This window comes from Myodes glareolus, chromosome 7 (genome assembly GCF_982192425.1).
Source record: "Myodes glareolus chromosome 7, mMyoGla1.1, whole genome shotgun sequence".
Lineage (NCBI taxonomy): Eukaryota > Metazoa > Chordata > Mammalia > Rodentia > Cricetidae > Myodes > Myodes glareolus.
This window is the reverse complement of record NC_142032.1, coordinates 44,878,613-44,903,756: the sequence shown is the minus strand read 5'-3', so window position 1 is coordinate 44,903,756 and position 25,144 is coordinate 44,878,613. Positions and strand designations below refer to the sequence as shown.

At 43.0% G+C, this 25,144-nt stretch overlaps 1 protein-coding gene across 9 annotated transcripts in view; it reads left to right on the top strand.

Moving 5' to 3' along the window:
* Window positions 1–25,144, top strand: part of Prune2 (prune homolog 2 with BCH domain) — a 253,120-nt gene that overhangs the window by 196,158 nt on the left and 31,818 nt on the right. For all 9 annotated transcript variants that reach the window (XM_087908047.1, XM_087908050.1, XM_087908054.1 and 6 more), the window contains exons 10-11: window positions 8,077–8,156; window positions 18,979–19,179. In XM_087908047.1, coding sequence (XP_087764173.1) covers window positions 8,077–8,156; window positions 18,979–19,179 — 281 coding nt within the window. The remainder of the gene's footprint in view (window positions 1–8,076; window positions 8,157–18,978; window positions 19,180–25,144) is intronic.

The following is a 25,144-nucleotide window of genomic DNA, read 5'->3' as shown; positions in this document are numbered from 1 at the left end:
TACCTGTTTGCCTCCCCCCCGAAGTGCTGAGGCTCTTAGAATTATAGAAAAATATTGAAAGCCTGCAGCAAGAAACAGAATTCTCCATGTTTCTTTGCTCTCCACCAAGAGTTGAATGACTATCCAGAAGCAAACTATGTCCAGTCAGTGCTCCTCGGATATTAGCACATATAAGAGTCACTGGGAAGAATCTGCTCACAAAACTACTTAAGTGCTGTATTTCTGGAAAAATTCAGAAAGAACTTCTTAACAGAAAATTATTTGTTTTTATTTTAAGTTCTGTTTCTGAGGGGAGAATCTGTGTAAGTATCTGTGGCGGCCAGAGGCGTTAGATCCTCCTGGGGCTGAAGTCACAGGTGATTTGAGTCAATTGGTGTGAATGCTGGGAATTGAGCTCCAGTCCCCTGATAGACAGCAAATGCTCTTGACCGCTGAGCTCCTCGATACGTATTTGTATGGTCATTTGGGGTACAGAGTGACTTTTTGCACCTTCATGATTTTGCAGTTTGACCCCAAGTGAGGCGGTTGCCTTGTGTGCCTGTCCTGTAAGAACCACAGGTGTGGTGCTGTGGAGGTAGGGAGGCCTTTGGCACTAGAGTCCCCTAGAGAAGGCAGCGTAGGGTGAATGCTCAGTGCTTGTCCTCTGTTGCTCGCTGTCCCCTTGTTTCCCTGTCCCTCCTCCTGTCTTCATCCCCCTGGGGCCTACAGTAGTCTAGGACTCTACTCCTGCCTGGCTACAGAGCTTACATGTAGGGGGATAGGGAGCCACCGGTAGGGGATTGTTGCAAAGAGCTGATTTATGGGCTTCACCTCAACTTCCTGCAGTGTGCTCTCTTTTGGGGGAAGCTGAGTGTGAAACCTGCTGCAAGTCCAGCCTGCCTCTTGCTCTGAGCAATTTAATAGGAGCTCTGGGTTCACGGGGTGACAAGCACTATAGTTAAATCTTGCAGCCACTTTATCAGACAAGAATCTCGAAATGGCAATCCTCCAACCATTGAGCTAATTTCTGTGCCCAGCAAAGAACAGTAAATACCCCAAGGAAGCTTTTGTTTGTTTCTTTTTTCCCTTTTATCTCATTTCTGGAAGAAAGCAGTTCTATCAGACATGTACATCTTTGTTGATTAGAAGGAAACCAGAAGAATTTTAGAAACTGTGACCTACAGAAAACTTATTTATGTAACCCTTTCCCAAAAAGTATATCAGCAAAATCAAATAGTGCTTTTCTAAAGAACAATCCCTAAACCCAGCTTGACCCACTCCATTGTTTCTGTGATTTTGGTTGCCAAATTTTTAACAGTGGTTATTCTGGGAAAGGGGTGCCACCTGCTGCCGGATGTGCATGCCTGTCAGGAAGCATTACATCTAGTAGTGCTGCGGGTGCCAAGTGTCGTTGGTTCATTGCTCATTTCTTGTTAAAAAGAACCTGGCTCCGGGCAAAGCTGTTTCTATGGGACACGCGTGCTTGCGCGTGTATACACACACACACACACACACACACACACACACACACGCACGCACGCACGCGCGCGCGCTAGGACCTGTGAAATGTAGAAAGGATTTAATTTTTTTCCTATGCTAAGTGTGAGAGGGTGCCTTTAGCTACGATGGAAATCCCAATGCTGCCTTTCATTGTGTGAGACAAGGAGTCCCCGCTACTGCAATTGGCCCCTCTTTACTTAGAAGCATAAAACCCAGGAGTACACTATCATCTATCAAATCCATTCTTAAACCAGAGAGTTTCGCTGCGCTTACTTGCTGACATTCAGGACATTAGAGAGGGCACAGACTTCCTTTCAAGAGCACCGAAGCACACCGCAGCAGGGTCCCACTTCTTGTGGGAGTTTCACTCTTCACTGATTTGGGCCGGCTGTCTCGCTTTCTAGCATCTGAATTCAAGGTTACTTTCCTTGTGATCTCTTTGAAACTGTTCTTACACGTGATAAGTGAGCTTTACTGTGGTCACTTAGAAATGTTTCTCAGGCTCTAAACCGTAGGTTTGTAGTTAATTTTTACATAGATGGCCTGAAGTTAAAAAACAGTCCATAAGATACCGACCTTGGGTGTATTTGGATTGGCAGCCTAGGTGCTGAGTTTGAAAACATGTTATGTTCTTGCTGAGTGCAGATGTGTCCTTTAGAGAAAGCTATTATTATATCCTTTGGATTTCCTGTGTTCTTATCTATTTCTTTCTAAATTGATATATTCCTAAGATATATATTCAGGATTTTCCTCTATGAAATTTACTATATATTTCAGTTTATATTGCATTTGTGTTTTATATCTTATGAGGCTCTATTATTAAAGTGTTAATTAACACTAGATTATTGCATCCTCTGAAAAATTATCTCCATTAATACTAAATACTAGCCTTTTTACCATGACAATGCTTTTCTGCTTAATGGTGTGACAGTGTGTTCAGTTGATATTAATACCTGACTCTTAGATGTTTTGCTTTTTTATTTATTTATTTATTCTATTTTGAGACAAAACCTTTGACTATTACTTGGCTGGTCTGAAACTTCATATGTAGACCAGTCTGGCCCTAACTCATAGACATCCACCTGCCTCTGCCTCCTGAGTGCTGGGACTAAAGGTGTGCACCATCTCACCCAGCTAGGTACTCCTTTGTAAGCAGCACGGCTCCTCGGGGTGTAAGTGACATTACATGCTCAGCTCCATCTCAATGATTCAACACAGAAATTATTCTTTAATCATTACAGGTTCTTTCATACTCTTTCAAAGTACTTGCATTGCTACTTTCTTTCCCATTTATTAAGTCTCTTGACAATAACTCATACGTAATGTTCCATTAGTGTAGTCAATTTTGGTTTTTCTTTGTGTGTGTGTGTGTGTGTGTGTGTGTATCTCCCCATTGTCTTTTTCCTTAGAGGACTTACAGTGACTCCTAGTCAGTGCTCCCAAGTGACTTTACACTTAATTCTTCTGGAACTCCAGGTCATATGGCTTCTTTGATCCTGTTTCTTGGTTTGGGTTTCGCCTGTCATTTAGGTCATAGAATGAGGACATGCTTAGCACAAGGCTAGTACTTCAGTTCTTAGAGGTTGCTGTTCAACTTCTACCCAAGACACCTATCTGACTATGTGTTCCAGGGCCAGACAATGGAGACTTCCTCATCTGTTTTCATTAGAGGGAATTCTTCTCTAATTTTTTATTAGAGCCTTCTGTAGCAGGTTAGGTCTATGACTTTCTTCCAGCACTTGGAGGCCTAGACTGCCCTGTGTGTCTAGTCTAGAGACCTTACCCACTCATTGACTTTTTAATAACTTCCTGATGATACCTAGGAATTTCTCTTGGCAGAGTTTAAGCTTGGAAATGTATTCATCATTGTCTAGGTATTCAATTTCATATGGTAGTACTTATGTTTCTGTAGGGTAGCCTCACTTCATCTCTAAGACATTTTATGAACAGTACACTGCATTTTTTTTCTGTCCATCTGTAGCAATGATAATATTAATTTATAAGTTAGATGTAATAAAAGGTAAAAGACAATAACTAATAAAGAAATTATAACAGTGATATAACAGTTTTTAAAATTATGAGTTGTTTTCTGGAATTTTTTATTTAATATTTTTAGGCTAGAGTTGTGTATTGTAACAGGAACCACAGAAACTGGCTACGTGGAGACATTGAGAAAGCTCGTATCCAGGCCTTTACACTCTGCTAGGCATAGCTAAGACTTTCTATTCTCTCTTCTTACTTAACAAAGACAGAAAACCACAGAGGGAGAGACCAAAGGGTCTCTAAATTCAAGTTAAAAGCAATATTTTACTTAATTTACATGATTAATTTATTCTAGACAATTTAAGTAAGTATATTACTGCTATAAACATTCATTTCAAAATAATTTTTACTTGAATCTGACACCAATTTAAAGAAAAATATTAAGTAAATTGAGTGACTTGAGTAAATATGAAGCAATAGATGATGACCTTCTAAAAAAAGCATAAACGTGTTATTTGATACTTCAATTTATGGAATATTTGAATACCTTTTATGCCTTCCCAAATTCATGTCTTTAGTTTAAAAATGTACTCTTACGCTTTCACATCCCAGGCAAGATGTGTATCGTAGACACAAACCATGTTGGGAATGTGGAAGTGGGATATCCAAATTAGCAAATAACATTTCAACCAGAGTGTGAACCCCATATTCCCTCTGAAGGAATAAAGTTTGGTGTGTATCAGAATGGGCAGGTGAGGGCACAGTCTCACAGCAAAACAGAACAGAAAACCATTCCTTGTTCGTGCACCCACTGGTCGTTAGCTCATCATCGGCACCGGACATCCAGCCAGGCGGAACCTTCAAGACCACTAGCGCAGGAAGGCTGCTACCACATGCTCCTGTCCCTAAGTCTGTTCATTAGCTACAACAAGTCCATGCTCACTCAAAAGATCAGGAGTCAGGGACAAGTGGTGACATTATTCTAGCCACTAAAGAACCCACAGAACAGTCATGAGGCATCCTCTAGGTGGAGACATGTGGCCAGCTCACTGGGCACACTTCTGCCACCTAGTCCTCTTCAGACCACGTCTTTTCTACAGGTGTTTACGCTCCTGAGCCTTGCCTGGCTTCTCCTAGACGAGCTTTTAGGCTTTTATGGCTCAGATTTCCCTCCAAGCATGGCCTTCAGCTTTTCTCTTTCCCGGATCCCGTCACACGGCTGTCTCCACCCTGTGCCGAGGACAGTTGCTAAGGGCTCAGACTCTGTTCTGGAATGCTGGTGAGCTGGGAGGCATGCTAGGATCTGCAGATTTGTGCAGCTGTGAAATTACCTCTCACCTGGGTTTATACACAATTCGTCGAAATCTTAGCGATGTTTTGTCCAAACATGTACAACCCATACTTCAGTTAAACCACTGCTTTTGATGTTATTTCTTAACTGTAAGGATACCTTAAACTCAGACAGAGGGTTTCATGTTTATTGTGTATGTTTATTCTCCATAGTCTGTGATGTTGGCTCTTTACTGTCTGTATTTAAAACCCTTAAAAGTGACAGCCAGTTTTCTCAGCCAGTCAGCTCATCAATGGTTAAGGCAACCGCAGCTCAGAACCCTGACCTCACAGCCAGAACTTCTGCAGTTACTTCACCAAATTGCTGGTGACTTGCAGACTTCATAAAACTCACAAAATTTAGGTTGATACTCTTTGTCACGTTTAAAACCCCTAACCCTGTTTTGAGACTGAAGCCTGAACTTCTATGTGCGCAGTCAAGCGAGTATTGTGACATCTGCCTTGGGCTCAGTGTGATGATCACTCAGAATCTGAAGCTTTTTCAGACATTTAAGATTGGCTCTCAGACAGGAGACTAGAGAAATTCTGTGTGTGTTCAAGTACTCCTGTCTAACATAGACTTATTGGGTATTGACTCGCCTGGGTCCTGGAGATACAACAGCTAACAAGGTAGATTTCCTTGCTGTTGTCCTGAAGCTTCACATGGAGAAAGCATTTAGCCTGGAGAACAAACTTTGCATCAGCGATGATAGGTGCGGTGGTTTCTGTCATCAGTCATGCTGGAGAGCTGTCACATTCTCCTCTTATTGGTGAGGAAACAGAAACAAATGATGGCGTAACATGTTTTGTAGCACATAGCAAGTGATTAATTTAACTGACTTTGTTTTCAAGTCTTTTGTTGTTTTTGTTTTGTTTTGTATTTTCTTTTTCTTTTGTTCTTGAGACTGGATTTCATGGACACACCCCTGGGCCCGGACTCCTTTTGTAGCTGAAGTTGGCATTGATCTTCTTGTCTCCACCTCCCAAGTACAGAGATAACAGTCGTGGGCCACCACACCCGGCTTGATCTAAGTGTTGAGGCTAACCGCTCTTAGCAGCGTTTTCCTACATGACAGATATAGTGACTTCATGTTCAGGAGAGCCCCACAGATGACTTGAGACAACAAGGTCAATGTGTGGTGTGTGTGTGTGTGTGTGTGTGTGTGTCTGTGTGTGTGTTATATGACAAACTATGCCATCTTGGTAAATTAGGAATCTATCCCTTTGAATCTCAGGACTTCCAAAATTAGAACCTCAGGGCCAAAGAGAGGGCTTGGTGGTTAAACAGGAGGACTCGAGTTTGGAGTTTGGATTCCAGCACCAGACCAAAGGCTGGGCTAGCATTCCCACCCTTCTGGGGGTAGACAGGAGGAGTGTGAGGCTTTCATGCGCTCCAGGCTCAGTGAGGAACCCTGTCTGTCTTAGCGGAATAAGGAGAGAATAATAGAGAAGCCCTTGAGCGCCCTCCTCGACCTGAGCTCTTGTGTGTGTGTGTGTGTGTGTGTGTGTGTGTGTGTGTGTGTGTGTGTGTATGTGTGTAGCTAGAGACTGAATGCAAGGTTTCACACATGCCAGCCAGGCACTGCACTAAACTATACCTCCAGCTTCGCTCACTGTCCCTCAGCTCTGGTGTGGGATCGGTTTTCAAGAACACGTAAGGTCAAAGCCACAGATGTTCTACAGAGACACTCCCTAGTTAGTCAGCTTCCCGTTGCTGACAAGACAGTTAAACTTAAAAAGAGGAAGGAATTACATTTGACTGATAGCATCAGAAGTTTCAGTCTATGATTGCTTGGCCATGCTTCTTTGGAGCCTGGGCTGAGGCAGAGTATCCATGGCAGCAGTGAGTGACAGGGCACAGCCATGGCAGCCAGGAAGCAAAGAGACTCGAGGCAGTGTCCCAACAGCCCCTTCAAGAGCACATTCCCAGTGACTTTCCTTCTAGGAGGCCTGTACCCTAAAGATTCTATACCTCAGGAGTGCCACAGGGTGAGAACAGAGCCTTTAGCATCTGGACCTTTGGGGATGTTTAACAATTCCTGCTGCTGTGTTTTAGAAGGGTCTTTGGAGATAGTGGGGCAGACACAGGCACTTTTTTTTCCAGGGAAGTGGCTACAGAGCTGTGTGGAGCACTGAGCACGGTTTTGGCTCCATCTTCCCATCTCCATGATGGGATACTACCTTCTCAGCATATAGTAGAGCATCAATACATGTCTGTTGAAGAATCAAAGCCAGCATAGTTATCTCCAGAGACATAGGACTTATCACGTCAGTGCTTTGTCGATAATAGCGGACTTAACCTGACTCCTACAGAAGTCAGGCAAACTCCAAATCTTTGGTAGACCTAGGCTGGTATAGAGAAAAGGCTCATTAAGGGAGGGATAGAGGAAGAAAATAAATTGAGACCTTGAATACAGAGTTAGCCTATTTAAACTTAGATTTGTGCCTACATCTGAAGATTTGCCAGAGAGGGTTAAAATTTTATGGAAGCCAACAAGAAGATATGTGTAAGACCATGATACGTGAGCATTTACCGGACAAGGGCCAAAGAATTAAAACTAGAGGAATTCAGTCTACAGCCATCAGCGCCCTAGAAGAGCATGCACATTTGTCAAGGTTTTCTCTGCTTTCCCAGGCTCCTCAGCCCTTGTCTTACTGAGGAGGGTGATAGGAGTGGGACTGGGCTCAGCTCTGAGCAGAGACAAGAGATGGTTAATGAGGAAACTCATCTTCAGCAACACCTAGCCGCAGGGAATCTTTAAATATTCAGAGGTGGGTGGGAAGACTGCCAGCCCCTGTCTGCTCAGAAGTTAGGTGTGTTGCTCTCATTGCTTCAAGACGGAGTAAGGTAGGTCGCGAAGCCCTAGTTTATTAGCTTAAAAAGTGAGATCAGTGGAGTATCCTGCCCTTGGCACATTTATAGAGGGGAGAGGGTAGATACTCAGCTATGTCTACTGTAGAGCACAATTCTTGCCTCTCATGTCGAAAAAAAAATATATGTCTGATATCCCTTGCCATGAATGAGCATTTTGCATTTTTCTCTTCCTGAAGTCTTATTGGATTTGTATTTCTTGTGGGAGCTGGAGAAGTGACTGGGATTCACAGACTGCTCTTGGTGGTGCCACGGAAACTGGCATTTGTGGTTCTCATTCACAGAAGCTGTGCTTGGGAGCACTTACCAATGGGCTCTGCACACAAGTCAGCTGAAATGTCAGTCCTCCATTCTGTTAGCTGACTTGAAAAGCCAGGTGTGGTGTTTTTATGTTCTCTTTTGCTTCTTTTCAGATCCCCGTCGGAGGATGTGGGAATGGATGTCCCGTTCGAGGAGGGAGTGCTGAGTCCCAGTACTGCAGACATGAGGCCTGGTGAGAGAAACCGCCGCTCATTCCCTCACGGCAGCCTACATGCAGATGCAGAGGGCGGCTTCCCATGCATTCAACTCATGATGTCAGTGACTAAAGCCAAGGGGGAAAATGTGTGAGAGGAAGGGGTCAGGCTCGGAGCTGACCTCAGGGTCCATGTCACAGTTATGAGCTACAGCAGACGTCAGGCCTGCCCTTCCCTGCCGATGTTTTCGGTGCCTACAATTGGCTGCTGAATATTACAAACCAAACTCTAGGTTGTTTTCAATACCTGAGCATAGCTATATAAATGAGTAATGTGAGAAACAGGATATCGAGAATGCTCTGTGCCCTAACTGTAAAATGCCAAACTGGAGCTGAAGGTGTAACTAAGTGGTAGCCTGCTTGTCTAGCATACGCAGGGTCCAGTTTGAAACCTAGCACCACAAAACAAAACAAAAACAAAAAAATTGCCTTACTTTATAAGGGTTTAAACTCAAGGCAAAATGAATTATAAACTTTGAATTATCCCCTACATAGCTCTCACTTCATATACATATTTATGTACATATATACATGTGCATATGTGTACATATTTATATATACATTTATGTATACATATATTTTAAAGTCTATCTCTTGTACTGCACCAAAACCAAAGCCATTCCAAAACCTGACTGTGGATGACATCATTTGATAAACCTAAATGAGGTAAAAAGAAAGAATTTTGTTTGTTTGCTATTGTAGCACTTAAAAAAAAAACTTGAGTCATGTGACCTTTTTAAAAGGGGTTGGTACCAAATTTTAAATCCAGGACCATGTATATTCTGGGTAAGAGCTCTATAAGGAAACCATATACCAACACACTTATTTTAAAGTGCTCTATAGCTGACAGTAACCACTATATGTCTCCATCACTCTTCAAAAGTTGCAGTATAATTTCAAATAAATAATAAAAGTGTTAAGGCTATTGAAGCACGATTAATAAAAACTCAGGGAAAGATATTAGGGTTCAACCTGAAGGTCAGAAAAGCAAAACAGCCAGCCACTGCCTCTTACCTCTACCTCAGTCCAAAATGGGGATCCTGCCTCCAAGAATCTCAGAATGAGACTGAGACTGAGATTCTGTTTCATAATCCTCTCTAGGGCTCAGATTAAAGGCATGCACCATGCAGTTTCTATGGCAAACTAATGTGGCTACTGGGATTAAAAGTGTGTGTCATTACTGCCTGGTCTGTAAGGCTGACCAGTGGGGCTGTTTTACTCTCTGATCTTCACTCAGGCAAGCTTTATTTATTAAAACACAAATGAAATATCACTACAGGCTATGGCTAGTAAGAGTTAACTACATATGGCTATTTAAATTAATTAAAAAGTAGGAATTTTAAGTTTCATCCTTCAATTAACACTGGTGTCATTTTAAATGCTCAATAGCCATATGTAGAGCAGTTAGCACAAAAATTCTTTTGGCTCTGAGAATGCCTGTCACATAGAGCCTGCTGTTTTTCAAATGTCTCAAGGGAAAAATTTTTCAAGTGATGTATTAAGACTTTTGCAGTAGGAGGCTGCTTTTTCGTTTCCTGGCTGCCCAGGCTCCCGAAATAACCACACAGAAACTGTATTAATTAAATCACTGCTTGGCCTATTACCTCTAACTTCTTAATGGCTAACTTTATATCTTAATTTAACCCATTTTCATTATTTTATATTTTACCATGAGACTCGTGACCTACCTACCGGTAAGGTTCCAGCATGTCTGTCTCCGGGAGCAGCTCTGTGGCTTCTCCCTAACTCTGCCTCCTTTCTCCCAGCATTCAGTTTAATATTCCCCACCTAGCTCTACTCTACCCTAACAGGTCAAGCCAGTTTCTTTGTTAACCAATGGTATTCACAGCATACAGAGGGGAATCCCACATCAGACATTGCATGGTGCATGGTATGTATAGCTTGGGGTGACAGTCTATGTAGAAAAGCAAAAAGCAATGCTGTAATAACGTATCGAAGGAACAGTAACATTCTTTAGAACAAGGAAAGAGTTGAGGGGAATACCAGATACCTTCTGGATACTTTGTGTAAGGAAGCCCACCATTCTGGTCTTGGATGAGGCTAGGAAACATTTCTCCTACTGTACTGGCACACAGAACAAACACTCCTGTCAATATATATGCCAGGATTTTTGCACTAATGCCCTCTGGATATCCTATGTTTCCATGCTAGCACATCTGTCTCGACAGACTTACTTCCCACAGGTTAAGGGCTCCGTCCCACAAGACAGTTCCCACGTAGTCACCAATTGCAGTCTCAGGTTTGACTATAAAGTGGGCTTTAACAGTCCCCTCCCTCCTCAACCTTAATAATTCCCTAGGACAGCTTGCAGAACTCATGGAGACATGTTACTTTTTCCTAGTGTCTTAATGCAGATGGTGTTATAAATTAGGCCACAGATGTCTGGTTTAATGATAAGGTACACAGTACGGCTATTGATCAGTTCAGACTCTGAAACTGGAGGTGTAACATTGCAAACTGTAGTTCTGAAGTCTCCCCAAGGTTCAGATGGATCTGAGTGGGTCCTCCAAATAGTGTGTAGGGTTTAAGGGGGAGGCTGAAAGGGATTTTAGAAGTTACAAGGAAAGAATGATAATTGGTGCAGAAAAGTTACCCCAATACTAGGATGCTCATCATTAAAGCACACACAGTTTGTCAATTTTATATTAATTTAGTCCTTTACAGCTGGAATACCACACTCCCAGGAAGGTTTGTCCCTCAAAGGAGAGAAGATGTGACAGGAAGTAGATCACAAGGCCGCACTAAGTAGCAAAGTTGCAGTCAGAGATAGGGGCAGAAGCAATAACTTGAAATGGTTTCTCAGTTAAGATTATTGTAACCAGGGCTGGAGAGATGGCTCAAAGGTTAAGAGCATTGCCTGCTCTTCCAAAGGTCCTGAGTTCAATTCCCAGCAACCACATGGTGGCTCACAACCATCTGTAATGGGGTCTGGTGCCCTCTTCTGGCCTGTGGGCATACACACAGAAAGAATATTGTATACATAATAAATAAATAAATATTAAAAAAAAGATTATTGTAACCAACATGGGAATTACTACCCTGGGCAAAGAAGTAACTAAGCAATGAGTTATATATAATATTAAAACCCTTTTAAAAATGCTAGTAACAATAGAATTAGATTTTAGCCAGTTGGAACTGGATCCAAACATCCCTTTAACAGTTCTCCTGGGCTAAGTTCAGGGTCATTTAAAGCATCAATTTTGGATAACTTTTTCTAAGTGGGTGTCTTAATTAGGGTTTCTATTTTTGTGATAAAATACCATGACTAGCTAGGAATTGTGGCACACACCTTTAATCCTAGTGCTTGGGAGGCAGAAACAGGCAGATCTCTGAGTTTGAGGTCAGCCTGGTCTATAGAGCGAGTTCCAGGACCTCCAGGACTACATAAAGAGACAAAACAAACAAGCAACAACAACAACATGACCAAAACAACTTCAGGAGGAAGAATTTATTCAGGCTTGTAACTCTCAGGTCATAGTCCAGCAACCCAGGAAATCTGTGAGAGGAACTCAAGCCACAACTGCAACCTGGAGGCAGAAACTGAAGAAGAAGCCACAGGGGAATGCTGCTAGTTTTGCTTCCACAGTTTGCTCTGCCTGCTTTCTTATACATCTAGAACCAGTTACCGGGAGGGGGGGGGAGGGGACGACACCTCCCACAACAGGCTGGGCCTTCCCACATCAGTCATGGTTGACAGAGCTGTCTGTCCCTCCAGGTCCTGCAGCCATTCAGTCCCCCCCCAAAAACACATGAAGGCCTACATCAATTATAAACTGGTTGGTCTATTAGCACAGGCTTCTTATTAACTAACTAACTGTTACATCTTAACCCAAAATTCTTGTCTGTGTTAGCCACGTTGCTTGGTACCTTTAATCAGTGAGACATTTCCATCTTGCTACCTCTGTGTCTGGGTGACGACTGCAGACTGAGCCTTTCCTCTCCCCAGAATTCTCCTGTTCTGGTCGACCTGCCTATACTTCCTGCCTGGCTACTGACCAATCAGCATTTTATTAAATCAGTACAAGTGACAAATCTTACAGGGTACAAGACCATTGTGCCACAGCAAGTCACTAATTAAAAAAAAATCACACAGGTTTGCCTAAAAGTCAATCTGGTGGAGATACTTTTTCAACAATGATTCATCTGTGTCAGGGTGACATAAAAACTAGCAAGAACAGTGGTCAGTAGATGATTTTTCAGGTGTATATGAACAGCAGTCTGTTTTAATGGCAGTGCCTCCTTAAGAAGCAGACAGAATACCAAGTACCAAGTGTTTTTGTAAGTGTGTTCTCCTCATTAAGGACATTTCAGTATTTACCAACTACTTATATTGTCCACCACTTAAGGTTTGTTGCATGAAGTTAAGCAATGTCTTCATGCGGCAATTATACTTACCAGCCCCGAAGAAGGGACATTCAGTAAGTAAACGCAACCCTGAATCCACGCCTGTCCCTTAAGAGTGGAAAGCTAGTAGGATCAATGCTGGAGGAGGGTTACACAGTCTGCTGCATTCAGAGACGGTTCAGTCATTCGAGGGGAAGCTAGGGCAAAAGATTGCTTCTGCAGACCCATCAGTCCTGAGCTAACCAGAGGCCTTAAAGGTCGCCATAGAAAACTAGGGCTTGGGTGACACCACCCACAGTAATGATCTCTTGTGGCTGACTCAGATAAAGTGTCCGAACCCAAGTCATAACTGAAGAATGGTGTCTTTCTGCGGCAGATTAAAGTCATCCTTGGGTTCTTGATATGCATATTTAATGGGGACTATGGTGTCATATGCAAATATAAGATATGTTTAAGATAATGAAGAATTTGATTTATGATCTATGAATCACAAATGCCCTGGGGAAGAAGGGACGGCGTTAATTTCAGAGATAATGCTTTCCTCTTGAGGTTTATAAGCCGATTAGCCTGAACTATAGCGGTCGGTCCATAACTTTAGTAGCTTGTTCCTTGGGTATTGTTAGCAAGAGTTTGGGACACTGATTTGGCTAAGGTAGTTAATTCTTAAGTGTTTTTTCTAGGTCTGGAATTGCTATTTAACTAAAGTGCTTAATTTTTTCAGCAGATGAGCTAAGAAAGTAGAATTCAGTCAACTATTGACTATGTCTGTTAGGAGATTAAGGCCAGAGTTTTGGAAGAATGTTTACTTAACGTCACTGAGTAACAGGATGTGCGCCAGTCAAGCGCTGGGGGCAAGAGAGTGGGATTTTGTTTAACAAACTTTAGGGCTTATGTTTGAACATCTGTTTGGCCTTTAGTTAGCACTTATTCCCCGGAAATCTGTGCTAAAGTCACTCCAAGGCCCAAATGCAATACATCGCTTTGCCCTGTCTTCTTCAAGTAAGTAAACTGAGTGATACAATTCCCCAAAGCAAGACTGTTGTGTCGTCCTTGAAAGCTCAAACTGTCAAGCAAATCCAGTTGTATGTGTCTCAACTCCGGGGATTTGTCAGCGACAGCATGTAGTTCAACCTTTATCTGAGACAGATATGTGAAGGTTTTAACATTATCGTATTAAACCTGACTTTTAAAAAGGTTATTGAATCAGACAGAGTGATTCCTTGTTGGGGGACAGAGAGTGTTGGGAGCTGAACCTGGGCTTCATTCATGTTAGCCAAGCACCATGCCACTGAGATACATCCCTCAGCCTCTACAGTCAGATCTTTGATGGTGCTCAACTTTCATATCTTAGCAAGGAAGCTCAGAGAAGGGTCAGCAGTGGGGAAGGAGGGCGCCTGAGAGAGTGTGCTTCCTGCTTAAGGTGCTTGGTCTTATAACTCTGTACTAATAGAGTGCATGGAGAACTCATTCTGGACCAGCCAAAGAGCTTCAAAGGCTGCATTCTAGTTTCAAACCATCAAGAGCAATTTTAATCTGTTCAAGTCAGAAATCTTCAAGATGAGGGCCCATGGCTTAGCTGTAAGAGAAACTGTATTTCTGGACTAGTAACCGCTCAGTAGCCTTCTTAGGGTAGCGGCTGCCCATCCTGTTTGCTTCTTGTGGCTGTAATAAACACCATGGACGAAAGCTACTTGGCGAGGAGGAGGTTTATTTGGCTTACACTTTCGGGTCACACACATCATGGAGGGGAGTTAGGACAGGAACCCAAGTACAAACTGAAAGAGTGAGGAATGCTGCGTGCTGGATTGCTGCCTAGGTGTCTGTTCACATAGCTTCCTTATATATAGCCCAAGAATCCCTGCCTCGGAATGGCACAGTCCACGGTGCGCTGAGCCCTCCTACAGCAGTTAGCCATCAAGAAAATATCCCACAGCCATGCCCACAGACCTGTTTATCAGGGTAATCTCACAATTAAGACTCGCTCGGATAACAGACTCTGACAGGTGAAGCTAAGAGATTCCGTTTCTTGTCAGCTTGATGCTCAAACACACTTTAAGCCATACCCATTTCCTTTCTTATTTAACCCAAGATCTCATGTTAATACCAAAATATAAAATATAGTACAACTCTAAAAGTCCCACAGTCATTACCATTGTCAACACTTTAAAGAAAGTCTTTTACAATTATTTTTTTAAAAAATGTCTTTTTAAAAGCCAAAGTATTTTAACTGTGGGCTCCTGTAAAGTTAAACAAATAATATCCATTTTAACTCCGACAGGGAAGGACCAGGGTGTAGTGGCAATCAAATCAAAGTACAAACAAAATCCACCAATAGAAAAAGGTCAGTGTCCAGCATCTGGAGCTCACTTGTGATCTTCTTGGCTCCTAAGGGCCTGGGCAGTCTCCTTCCCTAGCTCGGCCATCTGTGACTCACACGGCTTGTCTTACAGTCTCCTGCTCCACTCCATCCTGTCACTATCATTGGTGGATACCCCTCAGTCATCTGTGCTGACCTGGATCTCTATTGCAACTCAGGCTTCACTCTATCCGGCAGCTTCTCCTCTTCTCTCTCTGTCTTTTGTTTTGTTTTTTTCAAGACAGGATTTCTTGAAAGTGTCTTGAAAAAACTTTGGAGCCTGTCCTGAAACTAACTCTTGTAGACCAGACTGGCCTTGAACTCACAGAAATCTGCCTGCCGCTGCCTCCCAATCGCTAACATTAAAGGCTTACACCACTGCTGCCCAGCTTCTTCTGTTCTCTTTTCAGGGACTCAGTACCAGGCCTCAATTACTATCCGTAACCCTTTCTGCCTTCAAAGTCAGTACCATGTACTGCCACTCTCAACATACTTCCAAACTAGGCTTCTAGCTTGAGATGCAACTCTGAACCCTCCAGACCACAGATTCTGGGTGCTGCTGTGGAGGCAATACTTTCTAGAAGATTTCACTTTAATGATGCTAGACTTTTTGGTGCCGGGTTCCGGAAGAGTTTGGAAGTTGGCAAAAGCCACTGAATGCTGTGAGCAAAGCTTAAAGGGCCATTTTGAGTAGAAGCCTGGAAGATAGCAGTGCTGAGACTAATGGGGAGGGTGGAGTGTGGAGCCCCCACAAGAGATTTGGGCTGGGGAAGCAAGGACTTTATTAGCAACTGCATTGTTTTCCAAAAGGATCTGGCTTTTGCATGAGGACAAATGAAAAAGTAATGGCTTCTTTCTTTGGTGGAAGAAACGTATTTAAAACATAATGGTGGGGGGGGCATTGTTACTTATTGATTATTCTTATTTAGATCTACAGTGGGGGAAAAAGCAAGTGGTGCAGAAAGAACATTAGGAAGCTTGATACTGCCCTCAAGATAGGTGTGGAAGGGCCTGTATTTTCTAAAGAGATAAGGGCTGTTAAAGAGGGGCTTCCTGCTCTGCACTGAAACAATAGAAAGTCTACCCTTAGGGCAAGACCCCACGCCTGGTGCCAACTTCGGCTGCTCTGATAGAATAACGTGACCAAACCATTCCAGAGGACTAATGCCCACGAGGTGGGGAAGGCATGGCAGTAGGAACAAGAAGCTGAGAGATCACGTCTCCACCAACCACACACAGAAAGCAGGAAAAGAATAAGAAGTGGTCAAGGCTACCAGCCCCCAAACTCACCTCCAGAGATGTGCTTCTCCCAGCGAGGCTGCACCTTCTAAAGCTTTTATAGTCTACCCCAAACAGTACCACCCCAAGTGCCCAAATACATGAGCCAGTGGGGGCATTTCTCATTCAAACCACAACCGTAACTCAGTGTGAAAGTTACCTTTCTGGGACTGTAGAGATGGCTGAGTGGTTGTGAGGACTGGCTGCTCTTCCAGAATGATGTGAGAGTCCCCTCTGTATGCTGTAATTAGCATTAATGAATAAAGAAACTGCCTTACCCTGTTGATAGGGCAGAACTTAGGTAGGTGGGGAAGATGGAACTGAATGCTGGGAGGAAGAAGGGCAGAGTCAGAGAGACTCCATGATCCACTGGAGACAGATGCTGGGAATTTTACCTGGTAAGCCACTGCCACGTGACAATATACATTAATAGATATGGGTTAAATTAAGATGTAAGAATTAACCAATAAGAAACTAGAGCTAATGGGCCAAGCAGTGATTTAATTAATACAGTTTCTGTGTGGTTATTTCGGGTTAAGTTTGCCAGGCGGCCGGGATGAACAAGTGTCCCTTTCTGTAACACCAGAGAATCCAGGTTCGGTTGCCAGCACCCACACAGCAGCTCACAACCACAACTCCTGTTCCAAGAGATCCAAGGCATCAGAGGGTACTGCACAAATATGGTGTACCCATGTACATATGGACAAAAAGCATTCATATATATATATATATATATATATATATATATAGTATAAAATAAATATTTTTAAAAATTTCTCCTTTGTAAAATTCCAAATTCCCACCACGTGACAGGTGCCTGCACTAGGTACCTAGCCAAGAGATTTTTCTTCCTAAGCCACAGGCAGCAACCCAAATAAAGTTTTGGAACCTTAACCAAAGAGATAGGAGGTTTGGTAGCAGAAAGGAGTCATGTGATGTAAAGTTACCAGGGAACTGATATAAAACAAAAGGCCTGGGGGCATGTTATGACCTTGGCAGCACTGAGGGACAGGGGAGCGTGTGAACCACTTCATACTCCATCTGACACCATGTAGCGCCAATCAAGGCAAAATCAGAAACTGTAAAAGCAAATAACTTTATCTGGTGCCTTGGGGATGACGTGTTTGGAAAGCAAGAGTGCAGAGTGGCCCACAGAAGCTCAAATGGTCCAGGGTCACTGAAAGGCAGAAGCTGTAGACAGCGGACATTCTAAAGTTACATGCAAAGGAAGAGCATTGGCATAGGAAAGGCCATCACCTTAGCCTATCCACCGTCAGAGCATGTGTGTCAGATGGCTAGGCCTAAGTACAAGTGAAACGTTCCTCTAAGTACAAGTGAAACGTTCCTCTGCCATTTGCGGCTGTTGAGGCTACTGCGTTCGTTCGAGGACATTAGGGGCATTTTCAGACTTGGTTCGATTTAAAAGTTCACATTCCTGCACCCGGCTCATTTGCTTGAATAGACTAGTAGCCTGTGAACACCCCACAATGCCCTCACAACTCCGTTTTGACATGCTCTGTAGATGTTTTGATGTTCGTGACCGGTCCGGTTTTTGTTTATTTATTTATTTATTTATTTTTTGCGTGTGGTGAAGAGGATGGAGTCAAGGGCCCCATGCACAGCAGACAGTCCATCTACTTCAGAACCCAGCAGAGATGTTCAGATTCAGTCCCTAAGATCAGTATAATCCAAATAGGCGTTACAAATGAAAAGGGATGCCAGGGAAATTCCAAGAAATTTAGGAGCCTGAAAGATTGGGACCAGAGATAAAGACCAACTATTTCTTCTTAGATCACAGTAGATATCTCTTTCTGTGCTTGGTTCAGATGAGCTTGTACAAAAAGGCCTGGCTCACCTCTGTTCTGAGCCAGTAAAAGCTCATGGGCAGAGACACACCTGCTAAGAGAGGGTGGGAGCTGCCTCTGTCAGCCTTAGCGCAGGTCATTGTGAATGTTATAGACAGTAATGTAGGGTGATATTGGCTTATGTGGTAACTTCCTTGGTGAGTCCCAAGAATCTAACTAATGGGCTTAAGGTTTTAAAATTAAAAACAGTAAAGGTTATTGAAGATAATGTAGTTGTTTTGGCGTTTTCTGAGAATTTAGTAGATCAATGTTCTTAACCTCCATTCTACAGTAATAACATCTACAAGAGCCATAAGAAAATATCTGTGCTTAGCTGTTTTGGTGTACAATAAACTCCATAAAATTTAGCTTAGTATTCTAGCATACTGACTTCTAAAACCTAAACAGAGAAACAAAACAAGGAAAAAAAACCAAAGTGCCTACCCAGATAGCAGCATCTCCCAAGTCCTGTTTTCGTATGGATGAGATGCTGAATGGAAGCCAACACTGAGAGATGCTTTCTAGAAGGGAGTCCAGGAGGGGCTTGAGAGATGCCTCAGCCGTTGAAGGACCTTCTGCTTATCCAGAGAGCCAGAGTTTAAGTCCTAGCACCTATGTTGGGTGGCTTATAACCACCTGTAATTCCAGTTCCAGATAGGTCTGAGGCCATCTTCTGACACCTGCACATGTAATATACATATCATACACATCAACTTTGAAAAATTATCCAAATGGCTCACGCCTATATCCCAGGACTGGAGGGTGAGGTTGCAAGTTCAAGGCCAGCCTGAGCTATGCATGAGAATCTGTCTTATAAAACAAACAAGGAAGGAAGGATAGAAGGGATATATTGGGGTGGGGTCTAAATCCCTTGTTAGAATTTTTTTTTCCCTGAGGTCCAATTCTACTCTTGAGAGCCACGTGTGTGACCTAATGTTGCTATTACTTTCTTCTTTAGAACCTCCAAATTCCCTGGATCTCAATGGCAGTCACTCTCGGAGAATCAAGCTCACAGCCCCAAATATCAACCTTTCTCTGGACCAAAGTGAAGGATCAATTCTCTCTGATGATAACCTGGACAGTCCAGACGAGATTGACATCAATGTAGATGACCTCGATACCCCTGATGAAGCAGATTCCTTTGAGTACACTGGCCATGGTAAGTTGCTGAGATAATGAGGCCAACGTTATGCAAATAAATGATCGTATTTGTAACATTACAAACAAATCTCTCATTTTTGTGCAAGTGGCTTCTTTCTGTGACTCTCTGGCTTCTTTTCAGTCTTGCTCTGGGGTGTCCATGCTTGGCAGTTTAGAGTATGATGGAGTAGGTTCGGTCCCCAGAGGCCACTCATTGGCAACTCTTACCTGTTTGTGAAATCCCTACACTATGTCCTGCACTGGTATAGGAAAACTGAAGCTGTGTGGACAAAGAAAGAGACTTGGAATCGGGAACACCAAATTTAAAGAGAAGGAATCAGTAACCTATTCCTTTATATACGCTCTCGCTGTCTAAAATGCTCGCTCCCTTAGGCCCTTCCATGACCAGTTGCATCTCTCCACAGGTGCCACCATCCTCCTAGGCCTTCCAAGACTCGTGCTGTGACAGACGTGCCCCACCTATGTACCCCCAGCTCCTCACACTCCATACCAGGGTTCATTTACGGTCTGCACATCCCCTGTTGAAACTGTTATTTAATGATTTGCTTGCTTATCTGGATTGTCCCCCACTAGAATGCATACTTCCTCGGGGGCAGAGACTCCGTGGTGTTTGATGCTGTATCTTCAATACCAAAAAAAGGAAGAAAGGATGGTGTGGGCGGATGGAGGTAAAGACAAGGCAATGAAAGGCTGCCAGATTCAGGACCAGCAGCTGTAACAGACGTGCTAGTCTCCTGTAAATCCCTTCTCCTGCTTGGTGACACTTGGCGTGTTCAGAAGAGCGGACAGATACAGAGTCTTTGCTTCCTTTCGCAGCACTAGTTCCACTTAGAGCCAGGAAGTTTCCCTGGAATTATAGTTGAAAGCCAAAGTGAAACTTTTGGCTCTCACCACTACTCCTTGTTGAAAAAGCTCTTCTGGTCTTACAAAGAGACACTGCAGTTAAAGGATGCGCAGGCTTTTAGACACAGGAAATCCCATTCATGGAGAATATGGTTAGGAAATTCGTCTCTTAGCTGATTAAGTCATCCCAGTGTCATTGAGCCATGGGGAAAACATCCAGAACCTTTGTAGATTCACAGAGGTTAAGTTTTTGTTCCTTTGAGATATAAAAAAAGAAGAAGAATAGCAGAAGTAGGTACAGGACTATTGCCTTCTTATTGTGCTTACATCGAGTTATGCTGCATTTTTGTCCACTCCTGGGTTTCTGTAGGGTTCCTCACACATGTGGCCTGCAGTGGATAGGTTCCAAGACCCCAAACAGACACCAATATCTAAGGATATTCAGGTCCCTTACATGTATATGCATTTGCATGTAACCCACATACCTCCTCCATATACTTTACAGCATTTCTAGACTAATCCTAGTATCTACTATGACATAAGCGTGTATTTTAGGGAGTAATGAAAATGAAAAGCATCTGTGCACGTTCACTACAAATGGAAATCTCCGCCATGTGTCTTCTACCTGCAGACTGTTGAGCCTACTGATGTTGGGAGCTGTTTGTAATAATCCGGATATTTGATCTGACCATTAAAAATACACAAACATAAAATCAAAGAACATCTTGGTATCTTTCCCTGCCACCCCAGAGCCCCACCTGCTCTCACCCCTCCACCTAGTCCCGTTGCCCCCTGTGATCCCAGCTCTTCTCTGGCTAATATACCGACTTGAAACCACACTGAGGGCGGCTATGGCTGGCCCCTCCCTCCCCTTGCCTTTTGCTCTGCTGTCTCTATGGAGAGCTTTGTCACACCGCCTCTGAGCCTCTTATTTATAAATAGTAAATCTGTCAAGCCAAGTGGTGGTGTCAGAGCAAGCCGGTAATTAAGGCTGCCACTTGCTGACATGGCTCTTTTTAGTTAGTTGATATAGTCATGTGGGAAGAGGCAGCCTAATGACCTCAGTTATTCTAGGTCTCACTCAGAGAGCCAGATTTTAAGGTATGTTGAATTCTAAAATTCACTTTGATCTCAAGCGAAGGGTACGTGTATCCAAGCACTATTATAAACAAATAAATAAGCAAGCCAAAGCAGGAACTATCAGAAACACGGAGTTTGTGTGAGCAGCTATATTCCATACAGCAGACATGGATAACCACTGCTTAGGAAAACAGGAATAGAAATACATTTTAGACCTAGTGTGTGAAATAAGTGCTTACAATCTTCGTGTCTTGGGAGTTTTTCAAGTAAGCATGTTGAGGCCAGTATATCATACATCCCAAAGGGGAGTGTTTGTTTTTTTAATTCCTCCTGGGTTTGGTTTTACTTTTGTTTTATTCTGTTTTTCAAGAAAAGGTCAAGTGATAGGATAACAGGTAAATTGCCAGTCTGCCTGTCAGATACTTTGAGTACAGGTTTTCAAAATTGATTATTTTGTTTGTTTGTTTTTGTTTTTGTTTTTTGATACAGGGTTTCTCTGTGGCTTTAAAACCTGTCCTGGATCTAGCTCTTGTAGACCAGGCTGGCCTCAAACTCACAGAGATCCGCCTGCCTCTGCTTCCCAAGTGCTGGGATTAAAGGCATGTGCCACCACTGCCCGGCTAAAATTGGTCATACTTTATGTTACTGAAAGGACAGTTTTGTAGTTTTTACTGGAATGTGTAGCATCTGTCCCAAGTATTGTAGGGATAGTTATTGTCGTCCTCATGTCTACTCTGTAAAACAGAGTATTTTCCCACACTGTAGCTGAGAACACAGAATCAAAGAGAGGTTGCGCAGTCACCTAAAGTTGTACATCTGTACAACAACAACGTTCAAACCAAGCCTTGCATTGACTCCCTGCTTCTGTGCTTCCCTGTCGGATAGGTTGAGGAGTAAAAAGGGAGGGCACCTTTTCCTAAACTGAGCCTGCATACAGGAAAGCAAGGGTGAAAGCTCATGTGTGTCTTAGTGAGGGTTTCTCACGTGGCTGTGAAGAGATGCCATGGTCGGTGCAACTTTTAGAAAGGAAAAACGTTTCATGGGGTGGCATACAGTTTCAGAGGTTCAGTCCATTATCATGGTGTGACGTGGTGGCTTGCAGGGAGACATGGTGCTGGAAAAGGAGTTGAGAGTCCTACATTTTGACCCTCAAGCAACAGGAAGTGGTCTGGACACTGAGCGTGACTTGAGCATACATGAGCACTCAAAGCCCACCCTCACAACCACACCTCCTCCAACGATGCCATACCTACTATAACAAAGTCACACCTCCTAATAGTGCCACTCCCTAGAGCTTATGGGGGCCAATTGCGTTAAAACTGCCACAACATGTATACTTCCACAGGTCACATTGTTGATTTGAGAACCTGTCCTTTACAGCCTCAAGGATTTTTATACCCATTCTCTCTTTTATTTAGTAACTGATGGCCAAATACTTTTCCAGGGAATTTGCCTAACGTTGCCAATGTGCTTATGGAAAAAAACAATTTAATCTCTCTATCAAAAGATGCAACTTGTTCCCCTCCAATCAGTTTTCATTTATAGCTGTGGCCAAACAGTTGGGAAACATAATTAAGGCTTGATTTTTGTGCCAACAAAATCAGAATTACATGGATAATGAAGGGCTTGGGGGTTAGTCAATCACATGAAGGGCAATTTAATTTTGCTTTCATGCTTCATGATAGCAACCATAGAAACAAAATACTCCAAGAATGAGGAGGAAATGAAGGCCTCTTTCTGTTTTCCAAACCAACCGTAACTTTTCTCACAATCCAGACCTAACTCAGGCTTGATGAAGTCTCTTTATCATGGGCATGAAAAGACGGAAAAGGATTTGACCTGTGTGTTTCTGATAAGAACATCAAAGGCGGTGTGTCTATGCTTTTCGACTGTCAGGGTCCCCAGGTGATGTTTAGTGACCCCATCTAAGCAGCTTTTCTAATGCTGGTGACAGTATTTTGGCTGACAGGCACACCAGCATCCTCTCAATCAGAGTCACACCCTTCAGCATCCCTTCTCAGCACCAACAGGCAGCCAGCTTTTATGAAGTCAAGTTCTTACTTTCATGCTTGGCATGCAAGTGATGACGTGTTAAGCTTGTATGTCTGAAACGATATTTTTCCTTTGTATTTTTGTACACTTGAGATTTTCTAGAAGATTTATTTTTATCATTTTTTTAAAATCAGCTGTCCCTCTGCACGTGTACATGTGAATATGTACACCTGTGTGCAGAGATGCCAGTGAAGTCCAAGAGGGGTAGATAGATCCCCTGGAGCTGGTGTTACAGGTGCTTGTGAACCTACTGACAAGACCGAACCTGGGTCTTCTCCATAAGAGTAATATGCACTCTTAACTGCCCAACCATCTCTGTAGCCCCTACACTGAGATTTTACACCCAAATTCACTTCCTGTCTGTTGTTTATCACCAAAAGGACTTTAACCTCTTAAACTGTGTACTGGATGTCTTTGCTAAAACCAGAAAATGTCTGGCGTCTTACCTTCTGACTGCTTTCCTGTCATCCGTGAGGTGTCATGATGTAGCAAGCCAGCCAGCTTTCACAGGTGTGTGCTCCCATGGGAAGACCACGCTGAGTCCACCCGCTGTGGTCAGTGTAGAGCAGAGTATTCAAGAGTGCCTGTGTTAAGTCATCTCAGGAAGCCAGGAGGAAAAGTTGAGGTTGACGCCTCCCTTATGAAGATCTAATTGTCTGAGGAAAACTTAGTGAAGAGGAGAAGATGATGCTGAGGACTGATGAGGAGGACCTGGGGAGAGTTAAATAAGCTCTGAACACACCTACAATAGCTGGGAAATAAAGATAGGGCTCATAAAGTTGTAACAGAATTGTTAAGATCAAAAAGGTACTGATAGTTCAGTGGGCTGACTTTACTGCCCACTGACTTGTGTTATTGATTTCACGACACGAACAAGTCATTAAAGTGATCTGAAGATTGTTCTCCTCCTTTCCTCCATCCCTCCCTCCCTCTCTTTTTCTCCCTTTCTTATTTCCTTCCTCCCTCCCTCCTTCCTTCTACCCATCTCCTGTCCTCCATCTATCCCCTTTTCTTCCCCTGCCATCCCCATGCTGGGCAATCATTCTGCTTCTGGACCACATCCCTTCCCCCGTCTCTTAAATGATTCTTTTTTTTTTCTTTCAATTTATGTCAACGAGAAGGGAAGTAGATGGAAGCACAGAGATGTAACAGTTCCCAAATTCTGAAACACTAGGACTAACATCTCAAAAAGAATCTGGTCCTGAACTTTTATACCAAGTGAATAATCATGCACCTTTGAACAAGAAACAGTAGGAAAATGTGCATGGGTGCGCCTGTGTGTGCGCTCGTGTGTGTGTGCTCATGTGTGTGTGCCAAGTGTGTGTATGCCTGTGTGTGTGTGCCTATGCAGACATCTTGGTTGCTTCGATGTTTTGGTAAGTATGAATGAAGGTACTTGTGAAGATTTTTATCTGGAAATACCCTTTCTGTTGGCTAATTGCAAAGGAATTGGACTTTGTATTAATAGGAGCTTGTTTATGAGAAACTGTCAAACTGTCTTTCAAAGTTCCTGAAACATTTCCGTCCCCGCTGTCAACACACGAGCGTCCCTAGTGTGCCATATTCTCACTAGTTTACCGCTTGTCCGTGTTTTGGATTTTGCCTTTGAAATAATAGTAGTTTATTCACAGCAATAATTCGTTATTGTGTCATCTTAAAAAGGCTCTAATGATAAATGATGTCATACATGTTTTCTTGTGCTTCCTTGGTATCTGTATCTCCACTGATGAGGTGACGTGTGCTCCGTTCTTTTGTGAGTCTGTGTGTAAGTGCATGTGTATGTGTGTGTGTGTGTGTGTGTGTGTGTGTGTGTGTGTGTTGCTAGGAACCGAACACAAGTCCAGTACATAGTAGGAAAACACTCTACTACTGAGGTACAACCCCCAACACCATTGTACCACTTAATTGCTAATCAAATAGTTCATTTTCTTAATAAGTCTTAAACATTTTTGTGTATTTCAGATAATAGTCATTTAGCAGACTTGCAC